General features: G+C 34.2%; 1 protein-coding gene across 2 annotated transcripts in view; it reads left to right on the top strand.

Moving 5' to 3' along the window:
* su(f) (cleavage stimulation factor subunit su(f)) overlaps positions 1-14411 on the top strand; it is a 377057-nt gene that overhangs the window by 265543 nt on the left and 97103 nt on the right. For both annotated transcript variants that reach the window (XM_090396725.1, XM_090396726.1), the window contains exon 14: positions 775-877. In XM_090396725.1, coding sequence (XP_090252851.1) covers positions 775-877 — 103 coding nt within the window. The remainder of the gene's footprint in view (positions 1-774; positions 878-14411) is intronic.

Here is a 14411-nt window from a genome sequence, read left to right as displayed (position 1 = left end):
ATAATACACTCATATTATTCACAGTTGTGGCTACTATGGATTTTTCAGAGGCAGTGCCCAAACAGTGAAGCTAAAATTTCTTTATGGGAACCTGTGAAAGTGTCCTAACATGTGACACTTGTGATAATAACAAGAAGAAACAATCATTCAGAATTAATTGTCAATTAGTTAAGTATATCATCCTTGTTTTTTGTACAATTTGATGGCTAAATAAAATTGCTGATTAATCTCTAATTCTTTGTTCCAATATAAAATCTTGTTAAAAATTTACGGTATTCACTTTTTAAAATAATTGGTAGTTCTCAAATATGATAATGTATATAAAATGTTTATCATGACTTATTTTATGCAGAAATGTAATTTTATTATCAGAAATGACATGTATATGTATATAATTTTTTATTGTTAAAAATGGTTTTAAGTTTTACTTCAATAAAATGTGTTGTGTGTTTTGTTATTTTTTACTCTATTATATTAATAAAGATGTCAATGATAGCCTTTTTCTTACTTATTTCATAACATATAGGAAATTGATTTGTATTAATTCATTGCTTGTCCCTTGTATATATTATTAATTACTAGTGATCATCAGTATTTATTGTTCAATAAGTTCTGTGTATACTGAATAAAATATTTTGAAATCTAGTATCTCTGTGTAAATTACAATGTTTTCATAACACTTGCTGCAGAGTTAGATCTTATCCTTCATGATTTCAAAGTGGATTTCCATTCTAATTATTCCCATGTTTTTTAATGCCTTTCCTTTTATTTCAGGATAGAAACATTGCCTTCAAGATCTTTGAATTAGGTCTGAAAAAGTATGCTGATAATCCTGATTACATTATGGCCTATATTGATTACCTCTCCCATTTAAATGGTAGGCACTTGGTCATGCATCACTTTGACTGCTTTCCATGATTACGTTTGATTTTGTACAGGATATTACATCATATAAACTTCATTCTGTTCTACCCTATTAGGTGTTGCATATGTTTCTGGCATATATAATACATTATGTTTTGGTATACAAAATCTTTCATTTATTTGGAAAATATACTTGACAGTAATTTTTTTTTTTTAATATGATTATTATTATTCATCTCAGACTGCTGTGTTTCAGCAGTATTTGTCAAGCAAACACCAGATTTAAACATGGTTATAATTAATCCTACTGATAATGTGTAAATATGCCGGACAATATGTGATTCATTTGAAATGTCTTCAAAGGCACACTGAACAATAAAGGAAGTGCTCACTAAGATTTTGATTATTTTTAATATAGCTAATATATTGTCAGTTTTTTCATTGTTAAAATTAACTTATATTGCCACTCTTTGGTATTTGGTGATGCTTGAAGTTCCATAATCACAGTCATTGCTACACTATTTCACTTTTTATCTGTTGAATCAATTCTTATATAACAAACTGCATTTCAGACACAGAAGCATCTTATTTATTGATCCATCCTGATTTACACTTACACATAGACCTATACTTCACTGTGCAGGCATTTGGAAATGGAAATCTCACAGAATAGGTCGGTTAATTCAGAAATGTCCTGTGCCTGTAGATGCGTGTGTTCACAGGATCGTTTTGCCTGTTCTGAGGGACAAAAAAAAAACCTGAGTTTCTGGGTGAAAAAATCCTTTACCTCCATATGAGACCGGCTAACTCACCTTTAGTTGAAAGAGACCATATGGATGGTTCCTCACGTTATCAGGTCTTTCCGACCAAAGGACTTTTTAAGGAAAATATTTAAACACTAAATTTTTAATCACCAACTTGAGAGGGTGAAATATTTTTTTTTGTGTTTGTATGTGTATTTCTGCATTTATTATTATTTTTTTTTAAGTTGAAAAGTTTTTAATAATTTCACTAAAATGAAGGAAGGTCATGCAGTTAACTTTTGTGAAAGAAAGTTAATCTCCTCCTGTAATCAGTACTTAAATGCACCTGAGTTGAATAATGGTGAGGTGGAAGATTAGTCAAGCACATTATTTAGCAACTAATCACCAGAAAACATTTACACAAGAAACTATGCATTCTGTCTTATTTCAAGTTTCACAAAACTTCTTATCATTTTTCAGAGCTTAAATTTTATTTAAAGTGTCATCTTCATTAACAGTATGGGAGAAAAATGCCTTAGTTTGGAAACATAATGAGGTTATTTTTGCTGGAAATGACCTTCATCATCAGTATGAGCTTTAAGTTGGAAAACTCTCAGTGATTTTTCTCAAATCTCCAGAAAATCTGTCCAAAACTTCTACCAGTTTTCTTCATTTAGTTGATTCATAGGACATCGTGTAGATCTTCAACACAACTTCACAGTATCCCAGAGAGATGAGTTGGCATCCATATTTATTGAAGAGATGAAATGCAAGAAGCCTCTGTACTGGAACAGAATCCTGTTGTAACATCCCTTCTCCAGAATTAATTTTAATTAAACTGTGGATGTATGGTTCAAACTTCCTCCATGATGAAATCAAATGGAATTTTACCATCACTTGTTAACTCAGAAAATGAGACTTCAATTTCTTACTGTGGCCATCAATTCAACTTTCAAGAGGAGCTTCAGCTGTCCAGAGCCAGTCATTTTGATGATAGTGTATATCACCAATTCAAAATTATTTTAATTATTTTTATCTGTATTTGATTATTTTTAATTTTTATCTTTTATGTGGAGGAAATCTGGGAAAAGTCAGTAATAAGTTTTCAAAGGGATCGCTTACCTCTGATATTAATATCTTTCTTTTCAAGCCATTATGACCTCATTTTGTTCCCATGAGTATAAATGTATAAATTTGCTTACAAAAATAATCATCTGAAGTAAAACTTTGTCTTGGGATAAAAGGTAAACATTGAAATTCTACAGAATCATTTAAGTGGCTTTGCAGCTAATTAGAAAACCCAGTTAAATGAAATTACTTGATATAAAACACTTGAGAAACATTATTTTATCGAATAACAATGAACTAATAAAGAAATGAATGGAGACTGTTATAAAAAGGTATGTTTTGTAATATTAGCATTATACATAGATCCATTTGGTATATACACTCTACACATAATTTTGCTGCTGAAAAGATCCAATTGAAATAACTCAACAAATTTTAGTTCATATCCTAATATCAAATTTCAGATTTTCAAAACTAGTTTCTAGTGTTCCCAACATCATTGAAATAGCATTTCTCTCCTTCCACCATTATTAGAGATAATGCATAGTATTCCATTGAATTACTAAAGATATAGATTAGCAGCCTTTTATAAGTTTTTTTCTTTTGTTCATGGTTTCCATGAGTATGTGGACAATGTGTCAGCCTTCCAGATAATGAGAATTCACAAATCATTGCATATGTGCTTGAGTATAGCAGAAATTTTCCACTCGTCAACTATTAGAGTGTTGCTTCATGTGGACAATTTTTTATATTTATGTAACATTTTATCACTCTCTCTCTCTCTCACACACACACACACACACACACACAATCTACTCTTAATTCTTGGTGATAGGTGATCTTCAGATATGACACCCCACTACTTACATTCTGCTTGTTGAGTGGCTAAGCAGTCATAATTGGTGTTCGTTGAAGAAAGAGGAAAACATGTAGCAGATAATAATAGAGTAATTTCTGCAAGTATTGTGCAGAACTGAATTCAATGATAATGCATCAGGAAGCAGCACCAAAGAAGACAAAGTCGGTTCCATCAACAGGAAAGGTCATGGCATCAGTATTTTGGGATGCTAAAGGCATTTTGTTTATTAATTATCTTGAACAGATTAAAACAGTAACCGGGGAATATTATTCTTATCTTTTAACCAAACTAAACAAAAAAATTCGCGAGAAAAGACCCAGTTTTCTGAGAAAAAAATCATCTATCATCAGAACAATACACCTGCCCACAAAGGTGTTTTGGCAATGGGAAAATTAAGAGATCTGCACTATGAATTGTTGGAACATCCACCCTATTCCCCAGATTTCACTCCCTCTGACTTCTATCTCTTCCCGAAACTAAAACTATTCCTTGCTGGTCAGCGTTTTCTTCGAATCAAAAGGTGATTGCAGGTGTAGAAGAGTATTTTGCAGATCATACTGAGAACCACTACAGGGACAGGATAATGGCGCTGGAGCATCACTGGAATAAATGTATTAGTCTTAAGGGAGATTATGTTGAAAATAAAAATAATTTTGAAATTATAAATTTGTTTTTTCATTGTTAGGCTGAGAACTTTTCAGACTACCCTAGTGAGTATACAGAATGCTTACAGGTGTCCTCAAATTCCATAGAACTGTTCCTTTAGATGAAACACTTAACTTCGTCCAGCAAGATTTTCCGATGGATTTTGTCAGCCTATTTGTCTTTGTCATTCATTCTGACTACTTCACATTCCAGAAAATTACGAACAAATTAAGTGCTGATCAATGGGTTGTCTTCTTTCTCCCCACTAGCTAACTAGTTCATGGAAAGATTTGAACAACAGATACTAAATAGCTTCAGTCCTTATGGTACAGATAAGTTGATGTTTTCTCATTTTGGCTTGGACTCTGTGCAGATCTACTAGTTCATCAATAAGATCAATACTTTCACGAAACATCGTATTCCGTTCACTCTTTGGTTAGAAGAGAACAATCAGATTGCCTTTTTAGATCTCCAATTACTTCATCAGCCAGATGGCAAATTTCCTTTCTTAGTGTTGTTCAGAAAGAAGTCACAAAAGACTTTATATTCATCCTCTTTCATCCCATCATAATTTTCAAAAACTGGTATCATTAAGACATGAGCACATTGAACACACACTTTTGCTCCCCCAAATCCACCTTCCTTACTAATGGCTTTACTGAATCATATGTCAACAAGATAATAATTATAGAGTTTCTTTGTCATCTGCCTCTCATTGTAATAGTCAGAGGTGGTCCATTATGTTATTATTTCCTATGCTAAAGATGTCTCAGAAGGTATAGTCAAATTACATAGATCTGTTGACAACTAGTGTCTTTCCATCGTGTCAACAATATATCTACTTTTGTTGGTTCAGCAAAAGATGAACTTCTGCAGCTCTACATCGTGATGAACATTTAGCTTATGTTAAGTTTCATGAGCCAGAGCAATTGCAACTTGTGGAGCAGGCTATTGCTACCAGACTCCAAGTTCTTTGGAAGAAAATTAAAGGTCTCCATAAAAGTAATAATCTCTTGGAATGTTTATACAAAGTGAACTGTCAGACCTTGCTACATCGACTGAATCTATATAGAAACGATGAACTTGAATTATTCTTTTTATGGGAAATAGTTGTTCTTCACAAATTCCAGAATTAAAGTTATTTTTACTAGAACTTTCATATGATTAATGATGCCCTACATCATGTATGTGCAGTACACATTGTGTGCATTTTGTTGTTGAATATACCAGTTTCTGTTCTTGTTGTTTAATTTGAAAGTCATACTGAAGATGCCCTTCATACTAATGCAAAAATTTTCTACCAATAAAAATATATACATAAGTTAAATCAGTTTTATGTTATTTATTAAGTATCTTAACAAAAGAGAATACTTAGTTTTTTGGGTACTGAGGAAGCTACTGATGTGATGTGTTTATACCAGAAGAGACTTCAGATTAATATAGTCCAAGTAGAAATCTGATCTTATCTGATGATTTGTGTATTACTGAGGGTAAGGATAGGCAAGTTGAAATCTCTTTTGCAAGAGAAAAAAGGACTATTTTTGTAGCATTGAATATGACCAGATTGTCCTCACTCCATTGAAGGATGGTATATATGTGGGTGGTCTGAAAAGTTCTCGGCCTAACTATGAAAAAACAATTTCAAAATTATTTTTATTTTTCAACATAATCTCCCTTAAGACTAACACATTTATTCCAGCGATGCTCCAGCACCATTATCCTGTCCCTGCAGTGGTTTTCAGTGTGATCTGCAAAATACTCCTCTGCTGCAATCACCTCTTGATTCGAAGAAAAACACTGACCAGCAAGGAATAGTTTAGTTTTGGGAAGAGATAGAAGTCAGAGGGAGTGAAATCTGGGGAATAGGTGGATGTTCCAACAATTCATAGTGCAGATCCCGTAATTTTCCCATTGCCAAAACACCTTTGTGGACAGGTGCATTGTCCTGATGAAAGATGATTTTTTCCTTCTGCAAACTGGGTCTTTTCTCACGAATTTTTTCGTCTAGTCTGGTTAAAAGATCAGAATAATATTCCCCAGTTATTGTTTTACTCTTTTCAAGATAGGTAACAAAATGCCTTTAACATCCCAAAACACTGATGCCATGACCCTGTCTTCTTTGACGGTAAACAACCGGCTTCTGTCCACTGTTTTGATTTCTGTTTGGATTCTGGTATATACTGGTGAATCCAAGTCTCATCCATTGTAATAAATCGGTGCACAATATCAGTTTTATTCTTATTAAACTGTTCCAACACTGTTCAGAGATTTTCATACAAGTACATTTTTGATCTGCTGTGAGCAAGTGCGACACCTAACTTGCGCAAAACTTTTTTTTGCAATTCTTCATGCAAAACATATCCTACACGCTCTTTTGAAATGCTTGTAGTCTCAGCAATTTCTTGCACTTTGACTCGCCGGTCATGCTATATCATATTGTGCACTGATCAATGATTTCTGGTGATGGTACACTTTTTTGACATCCTTCATGTGGATCATCTTCAAGGCTAGTACGGCCATGTTTATACTTGCCAGCCCATTTCTTAATTGTCGAAAATGAATTAGAAGAGTGCTCATAAACTTTTATGAACTTGGATTGAATTTCTTTTACCATTAAACCTTCTATTACAAAGAATTTTATAGATGCCCAATACACAATTATATCCATTGCCAAGGATACAGACAACACTTTGACTTCCAGCAGCTGTATAAAAAAAGACTGCTTGATTTGCAATTTCACATGGATGCTTTATGACAAATGTACCAACTTAGAAAAATAAAATCTTGCCAATAGTGTTGCCATTTATGGTCCAGGCCGAGAACTTTTCAGACCACCTACGTAGATTGTTGTTTAAGGGTTGTAGATTATCTTGAAGCTTGGGATGTCATAGTATTGTTCTCTCAAATGAGTAGGATGAATGGGAGTACTATCATCTGCATAGCTGTGGATTGTATTAGTAGGTGATTGAAACTTGTGATATACACAAAAGTTTTCTTGCCTTTTTCATCTGACAAATATCATGAAAAGATTCATAGAAACATAACCTGTTGGTCTTGATACTTTAGGAGAATTTGTTCTGATCTGACATGTTCTTTTGAGTAACCTCCTGTCCTGTGGTTTTACTTCTGCCTTTTCAGATGGTAACAGCTAGTTTCCTTTATTGTTGTTCATTCTTTATCACAGTGGACAGCTTTTGACGTTCAAGTATTCTTATAGCTTTGTTCTTTTATCTGTCCTTTTCCTTATTAGGTCTTCACTGATGATGAATCCTATTTATAGTTTAGCTCATCACAATATCTTACATTTCTTTTTTTCATTTGATTAACCTTAAAATGCATGAACAGTCAAAACTTAAATAGCATCAGCAAAGAAGTGCCAATCTCTGAACATCTTCAGTGATATCCCCAGTGGAAAATAAATAACCTAACCATCTTCAGTGCAACTCAGACGAAGTCCTGTCTCTTTTTACACACACACACACACACACACCACACCTTCACTTTATTATAATAATGAACCAGTTCTCACTATAGCAAATACCATCATAGTGAGTTTTTTGTTACACCAAACTGTTCCTTTGTTCCCTTGTGTTTGCTATTGTGAGAGTTGGCTTCATATAGAACTTCAGACAATCAAGATATCTTTAGTAGATGAACATAGGCCTTTTTGTTGAATAAATCCATGAGTCCTATATCTCATTCTCTAGAAAATGACTCTCTTCTGCTCCAGGTATTATCACTTTTTTCCTGAACTGATACTGATCAAAAGTCAAGTATTCATCCTACCTTAGAATACTGCTTCTGCATTTGCCTATATATAGTCTAGTATCAAACTCACTGATGATCAGCTTTCTATCTTCAATATTTTATTTCCTAAAGACTGTGTGCTGAAGTTAATCATGAGATATGCAAGTCACATTTTCCCTTCCAAACTTTTAACCTGTTACAAGAGAACTGGAATACTGTAAGTTGTACACTACCATATATGCAGAATTGATGTTTAAAAATAAATAAACAACCATGAGCAAAGTTTACTACATAAGCTAGTACTTATGTCTGATTTATCATAGTTGGATAACTGGATATCAAATACAGTGCATAATATCAAAGATGCCATTGTCAAGAAGGAGGGTGAGATTGGATATGCTGATCACAACGTTTAGTAATTTCTTGATGTTCCAAATTAAAAGAACATCTTATTTGTTGTTGGTGAAAGCAGTTGTAGTTTTATATATAAAAAAATATAAAATTTTAATAGTTGAACTTTTCAGCATGATATGTTATTTTATTCAGAATTCACACTTCAATCTCATGTTGTTCCAAATTTTCTGTGTACAATTTATTTTTAACTTTTCTATGTCAAAAAAAGTTTTTTTTTTTCCAAAAAAAATGTTGTATCATAATCAATTAATCTGATAAAATCCTCTCACTGACTTAAATGTCTCTATCATATCATCTCTCTTCCTCCTATCCACCAAACTCTGCAATCCACATTTTTTCAACCTTTCTCCATAGCTAGCATTCCAAACTCTTGATATTGTCTTAGTCACTCGTCTTCTCTGGATCCTCTCCAATGTCTCCACATCACATTGAAAACCAAGTGACCAGATCTGAGCACAATAGTCCAGTTGTGGTCTGACCAGTGCCTTATACAGTGGTACCACTTCCTTATCCTTGCATGTTAGAGTACTTCTTATAGCAGCACTATGATGTGCAACCTTTGCAACACTAGCAATATGCCCTCTAAACTTCAGTCTAGTGTCAACCATCACTCCCAAATCTCTAATCTCATCCACTTCCTGCAGTACGGCACCATCAATATAGTACACAGCCTTATATTTCAGCACTCCAAAATGCAACACCTTTCACTTATTGATATTAAACTACAGTCGCACTCTTTTGTCCAAGTAAAAAGTCTATTCCTGAAGGAAATTAATATCAGCAGTGCTACTTATAATTCTTTCCAACTTTGCATCCTCAGCAAGCATTGGAAGATCCCCACTCAGTGCACATGATATATTGTTTACAAACAAATTAAATAGCAGGGGCCCCAGAACAGAATCCTTGGGCATACCACTGGTTACCTTCCTTTTTCAAGACACTGCTCCGTCATAGACAATTTGCTGGTATTGTTCAGAGAGCCAGTCTTTGATCCATCTAACCAATATAATCTATTCCCCTCCTCTGCAGCTTGTACACCTACTTATCATGTGGTAATCTATCAAACGCTTTTGCAAATTCCAAGAATATCACTGTATATGATTCTCCCTTATCTAACATACTTGTCACCTTATCATAAAATGCAAGTAAATTACTAAAGCATGACCTGCCCTTTACAAATCCATGCTGACCATCATAAAGAATGCTATGTTCATCAATCCAATCCTTACCAATCTCTCCAAGATCTTGACCACAACTGCAGTTATACAGACTGGCCTATAACCCTACCCACTGCAAGACTTTCATTAAATAGCCAGGTCAATGGATGACATATCACCACATTCCTTAAGAATATGTGGTGATATGTCATCCATTCCCACATCCTTATTCACATCTAACCCAACCAACATCTGATACACCTCTGGTTCTTTCACTTCCAATTCTCCTAATACATACCTCTCTTCTATATATTGTACTTGATCATTTATACAAGTATGATATACACTGTAAGTGCTTGTTCAATAATTCCACTATATCCTTTGCAGCTGTTAGTCTGCTGCCATGACTGTTCACCACTGTTAGTCTGCCATAATTATTCTTCCTCTTGCTTGCCATGTAAGTGGAAAAAATTCCCTTGAGTTAACCTTGGCCTGACAAGCCAATCTCCTCTCATACTGCACCTTTTCTTTCTTTACCATACTTGTCACCTTTCTAGCCTGCACTTTATACTCTTCATGAATTCGATCACCACTACCACCAACTGTCTTGTACCTCCTCCATGATATTTTCTTTTCCAGCACAACTTGCTTGATTTCACTGTTCATCCATTTTCACTCCCACTCCCACTCTATTTACTCACTTAACCCATGGTATGCAGTCATGCATTGCTTTTGTCAGATACTGCCTTGTGAGTTTCCATACATTGTCAACTTCTTTTCCAATCAACTCATCTACACAACATACTGATGTTAACTGACTACAGAGCTTCCTACAATCACCTGCTTTATACTTCCACATGTATTCATTTTTGATAGTGACCTTTTCTTTTTCATCACTTCCCAAATCAGTACCTCATAATCACTCTCACCAACTGGCAGCAGTGTCAACACTTCATTAACAACTACATCTTGTGAAGTTATCAGCAAATCCAAAACATTAAAACCTCTAATTGCTTCAGTCATGTACTGCTTAAGATACTTGTGTCTCAGAAATTCCACAAACTCACTCTTCTCATTCCCATACACTCTCTCCTCTTTCCAGTCTATATTCCTGTAATTAAAGTCTCCCATCAGGATCACCTTCTTTTTACATGCTCAACTAATTTGTAAACATTTCACAATTAGTATTTTCTGCATTCCCTGGTCTATAACAGCATTCTATCAGATATACTAACCTTTTTATTTCAACTTCTCACCACACAGATTCAAAATCTGTGCATGCACTAACAACTTCCATACTTTGCAGACACAATTCCTCTGCAATCATTAACAGCACATCCCTCTTTTCACATCTCTAACCTTCTGGAAAATTATATATCCTTCTAATTCTATTCCCGACATCACATCCTCCTCAGACAACCAAGTTTCACTTATTCCAATTACTTTTGGGCATACCGTCTCAATCAGTGCAACAAACTCAGCTCTCTTGTTTCGAATACTCCTTGCATTTGTGTATAAACATAACAATCGCTGTGTGTCTGAGGCCATTCTAGCTGCTATACTACACCTCTCTCTCTTTGGTTTGACCACTCCTGTTTCCCTGATCCTGACTGCGATTTCCATTCCTGCCTGTCACATCATCACCTTTCTGCATTGCATTATGCTGCTACATCATATCCATCTTCCTCCTGCTCTACAATCTGTTGATTTGTGCTATCCTCTTTCATAGGTAGATGCTGATCATTTGCTAAATTAATTCCTTGACTCTGTTCCTTCTCAGAAAACAATAGCCTTTCTAAATGCCCAACACCAAACCCATTCAAATGAAATCTATCAACTTTATACCATTCAAACTTCCCTTCAAATTCACTCCATAGATTTACAAATTGAATCGCCTTTGCCTCACACAACTCAGCCATCTTACTCTTCATTATCTCTGGCCTCCTCCTCAATTCACTGTTATCATATCTGGGCAACACACCTACGACTTTCCCAACAACACTATTCTTCTTTACCTGCTGCAACGACTTCTCAAGTTTATGTCAACATTCTTCTTCTCTCCCCCAACTAAGTCATTTGTGCCCACAACTACCTAATTTTGACACTTGGTATTTCCTTTTCTGCAACGCATCAGTTATTTGCTTCATTGTTTCACCAGGAAAGCATGTTTTGTGCACTTTATTAGTAACCATACCTCTAATGATCGAGTCCCCCATACACTGATATACAACTATCCTTTGGTTCTTTCTTTATAAGATTAACATCCTCCTTCTCATCAGCCAATCTCTCCTTTAGCTGTTTAATATCCTCTTCCAGGATATTAAATGTTTTATTTCACTTTTCATTTTCACTAATTCCTGCCAAAGCTCTTCTACTACAGTCCTGACATTTGTTTACATTTCTAATCACTCTAATCTATCCAACACTTTTCACATACATTAATGCTTTCCTTCTCATTTATCCTTACAGTCCACAGATGGTTCACATTTTTTGGTGCATACATATAGCAGTTTTTGCAACACATCCACTGCAAAAAATCCAAGGCAGAACCAGACTTTCGTACAGAAGCCTTCCGTGCTGCTGACATACATTTCTTTATAGATGCCATCTTTAGAAGCTGAAATAGTACAGCAGACAAGTAGCAAAACACAATATAAACAACAAAAAATTTCAACATCACCACCACTGAAGGACACTTTTATTCAAACTGAAAAAAAATGCAGCACAATTTACAACATAAAACCACACTATACACTAATTAAAAATCTTTTTTTAACACAGCTCAAATCTAAATTAATTAAAAAAGTTGTAAACAATTAACAGGAATCACTTCTCAAAAGTTAGACATAGGCATATGTCTAACTTTTGACATACAGTCAAAAGCATACAGTCTGTCCGATTTAAGATACAGTGGAATAGAGCTTCACACAATTCAAAAAATAGACTATCAAATTTGAACCTGCTGTAGTGTAGCATCTTGGGTATGGTTCCAGTGAGCTCTGTATCTGGTGCTGATGGCATGAGAAGCAAGGCCTGAATCTTCAGATTCCAAATATCTTATATAATCTTGATGTTCTTGGATTCTAATAGTAGCAGAATGGCTAGTCTGTCCAATGTAGCAAAGGTGACAAGAACGGAGTATTTGATAAACACCAGGCAAGGATAGAGATATCCTTTCATCTCTCGTACTGCGTATCAAAGATACATTATCACATCCATCCTTGCCTCGTGTTTATCAAATACTCTGTTCTTACCATCTTTGAAACTTTGTACAAATTAGCGATGCAGCTTAACTGTTATTATTTTTTAAAGGTTTCCTATATATTTTACTTTTCGATACAATATTTATTTCTGTGCTGCTCAAAAAGTAAAAGTGGTGATTGCGTCTAATTTAAAATCATGTGTATACTGTATATACTCTTCAATAAAACTTTTCTTAATTTCTTGTGTGTGCTCTAGATACAAATTCATGCACATCTTTATGTTGGAACATAGTAATGACTAGTCTGTCTCCTGTGCAGAAATCAAACAGTCCTTACTATTATTATTGGCTTTGCTCTTTCTTTCCATTTTCCTCAAACATTTTTATGTTTAATATTCAATTCCCACTCTGTTGTGTACATCTTCCTCAAAAGATATATATACACACATTTTCCTTTTTCTTTAACCCAGCTGCTCTCTGTAGTGACTCAAAAAATTCATCTGCTGCTTCATTCCTATTAGAGCCATATATGGGACCATAGGCACAAATAAATAATTTTCTAATTTCCCATTCTGAAATTTGCCCATATTAATTCACTTTAAATTGGCTGTTATGTAGAAATTTATCTTCATGTTTAGTTTTGATACTATAACTACTCCTTCGTTTCTCTGATCAGAACAGGTAAGATGCTGATCGTCATCTTAGCAAAACAGTAACACCAAGTATGTTAACATGGTATTCTATAATTCTTCAGTTAGTTGTATCCCTCTTTTTCATTGAATACTTTTTATGTTACTTGTGGGTATCTTTAATTCTGCTGCAGTTCCAGTAGCTTGTTCCAAGTAACTGATTTTTCACTGCTTTTTCACTCTGGTTCCCTGAATAGTGGGAAGTCTTGTATAACCAGATGATGTTCCTGCTGCACTGATATTTGTTCATATTGTACCATCATAATTCCTTCAGCATTCCAAAATATGAAATGCTAAAAGAATTGAGACAAAAATCAAATTAAAAAGAAACATTTTTTTCCTAATAACAAAATGAGAAAAATTCTTTCTTCTGTTTTACTTATATCTAGTTTACTACATTGCATAGTTTTGAAAGGCTATCTGAGATGTTCTTATTGTTAAATATCAAATTTTCCATGAGTTTGCAATTTTTTTTTTTTTTTTTCCATAATTCACAATATAGCTGAAAAAGTCAGTCATGATCATGTGTCACTTTGTTGCATTTTCCAGAGGTTTCATGATTACTAGTCCTCCTAATTCATGCTTCTTAGTATAGCTTGAAGAACACGTTTTTTGGATCCTGCATTTGATGCAAGCTTGGATGTCTTCCAAAAATTTACTATCAGTTATTATTTCACTGAAATACTTGTTTCATCAGCTTTGCAGTTATTGTAAACTACCTATTAAAAGTTCATCCTTATGCACATTGACAATGTCCACTCTCCTTTTACTAGAATTGTTATGAAGAAAATGTGTAATAATGTTTTTGCATTCTTCAGTTTCTTCCAGTGACTTGTTCTTCTTACAAAAATGGAGTAAATCTTAAGACATTGCTAAATTTTTTTTTTATGATTCAGCATATGATGTTATTGCAGGTCAGTATACATAAATGAAAGAATATCTTTAAAGCAGTTTTTCATACCCTCCAAATTTTTGTGACATCTTCATTGTTCACAATTGTTTTATTTCATCTGTCACAGAATG

This window comes from Typopeltis vanoorti, chromosome 8 (assembly GCF_054136105.1).
Source record: "Typopeltis vanoorti isolate ZY-2024b chromosome 8, IOZ_Tvanoo_1.0, whole genome shotgun sequence".
NCBI lineage: Eukaryota > Metazoa > Arthropoda > Arachnida > Uropygi > Thelyphonidae > Typopeltis > Typopeltis vanoorti.
Note: the sequence above shows the minus strand (reverse complement) of the source record. Positions and strands in the feature narration are given on the sequence as shown.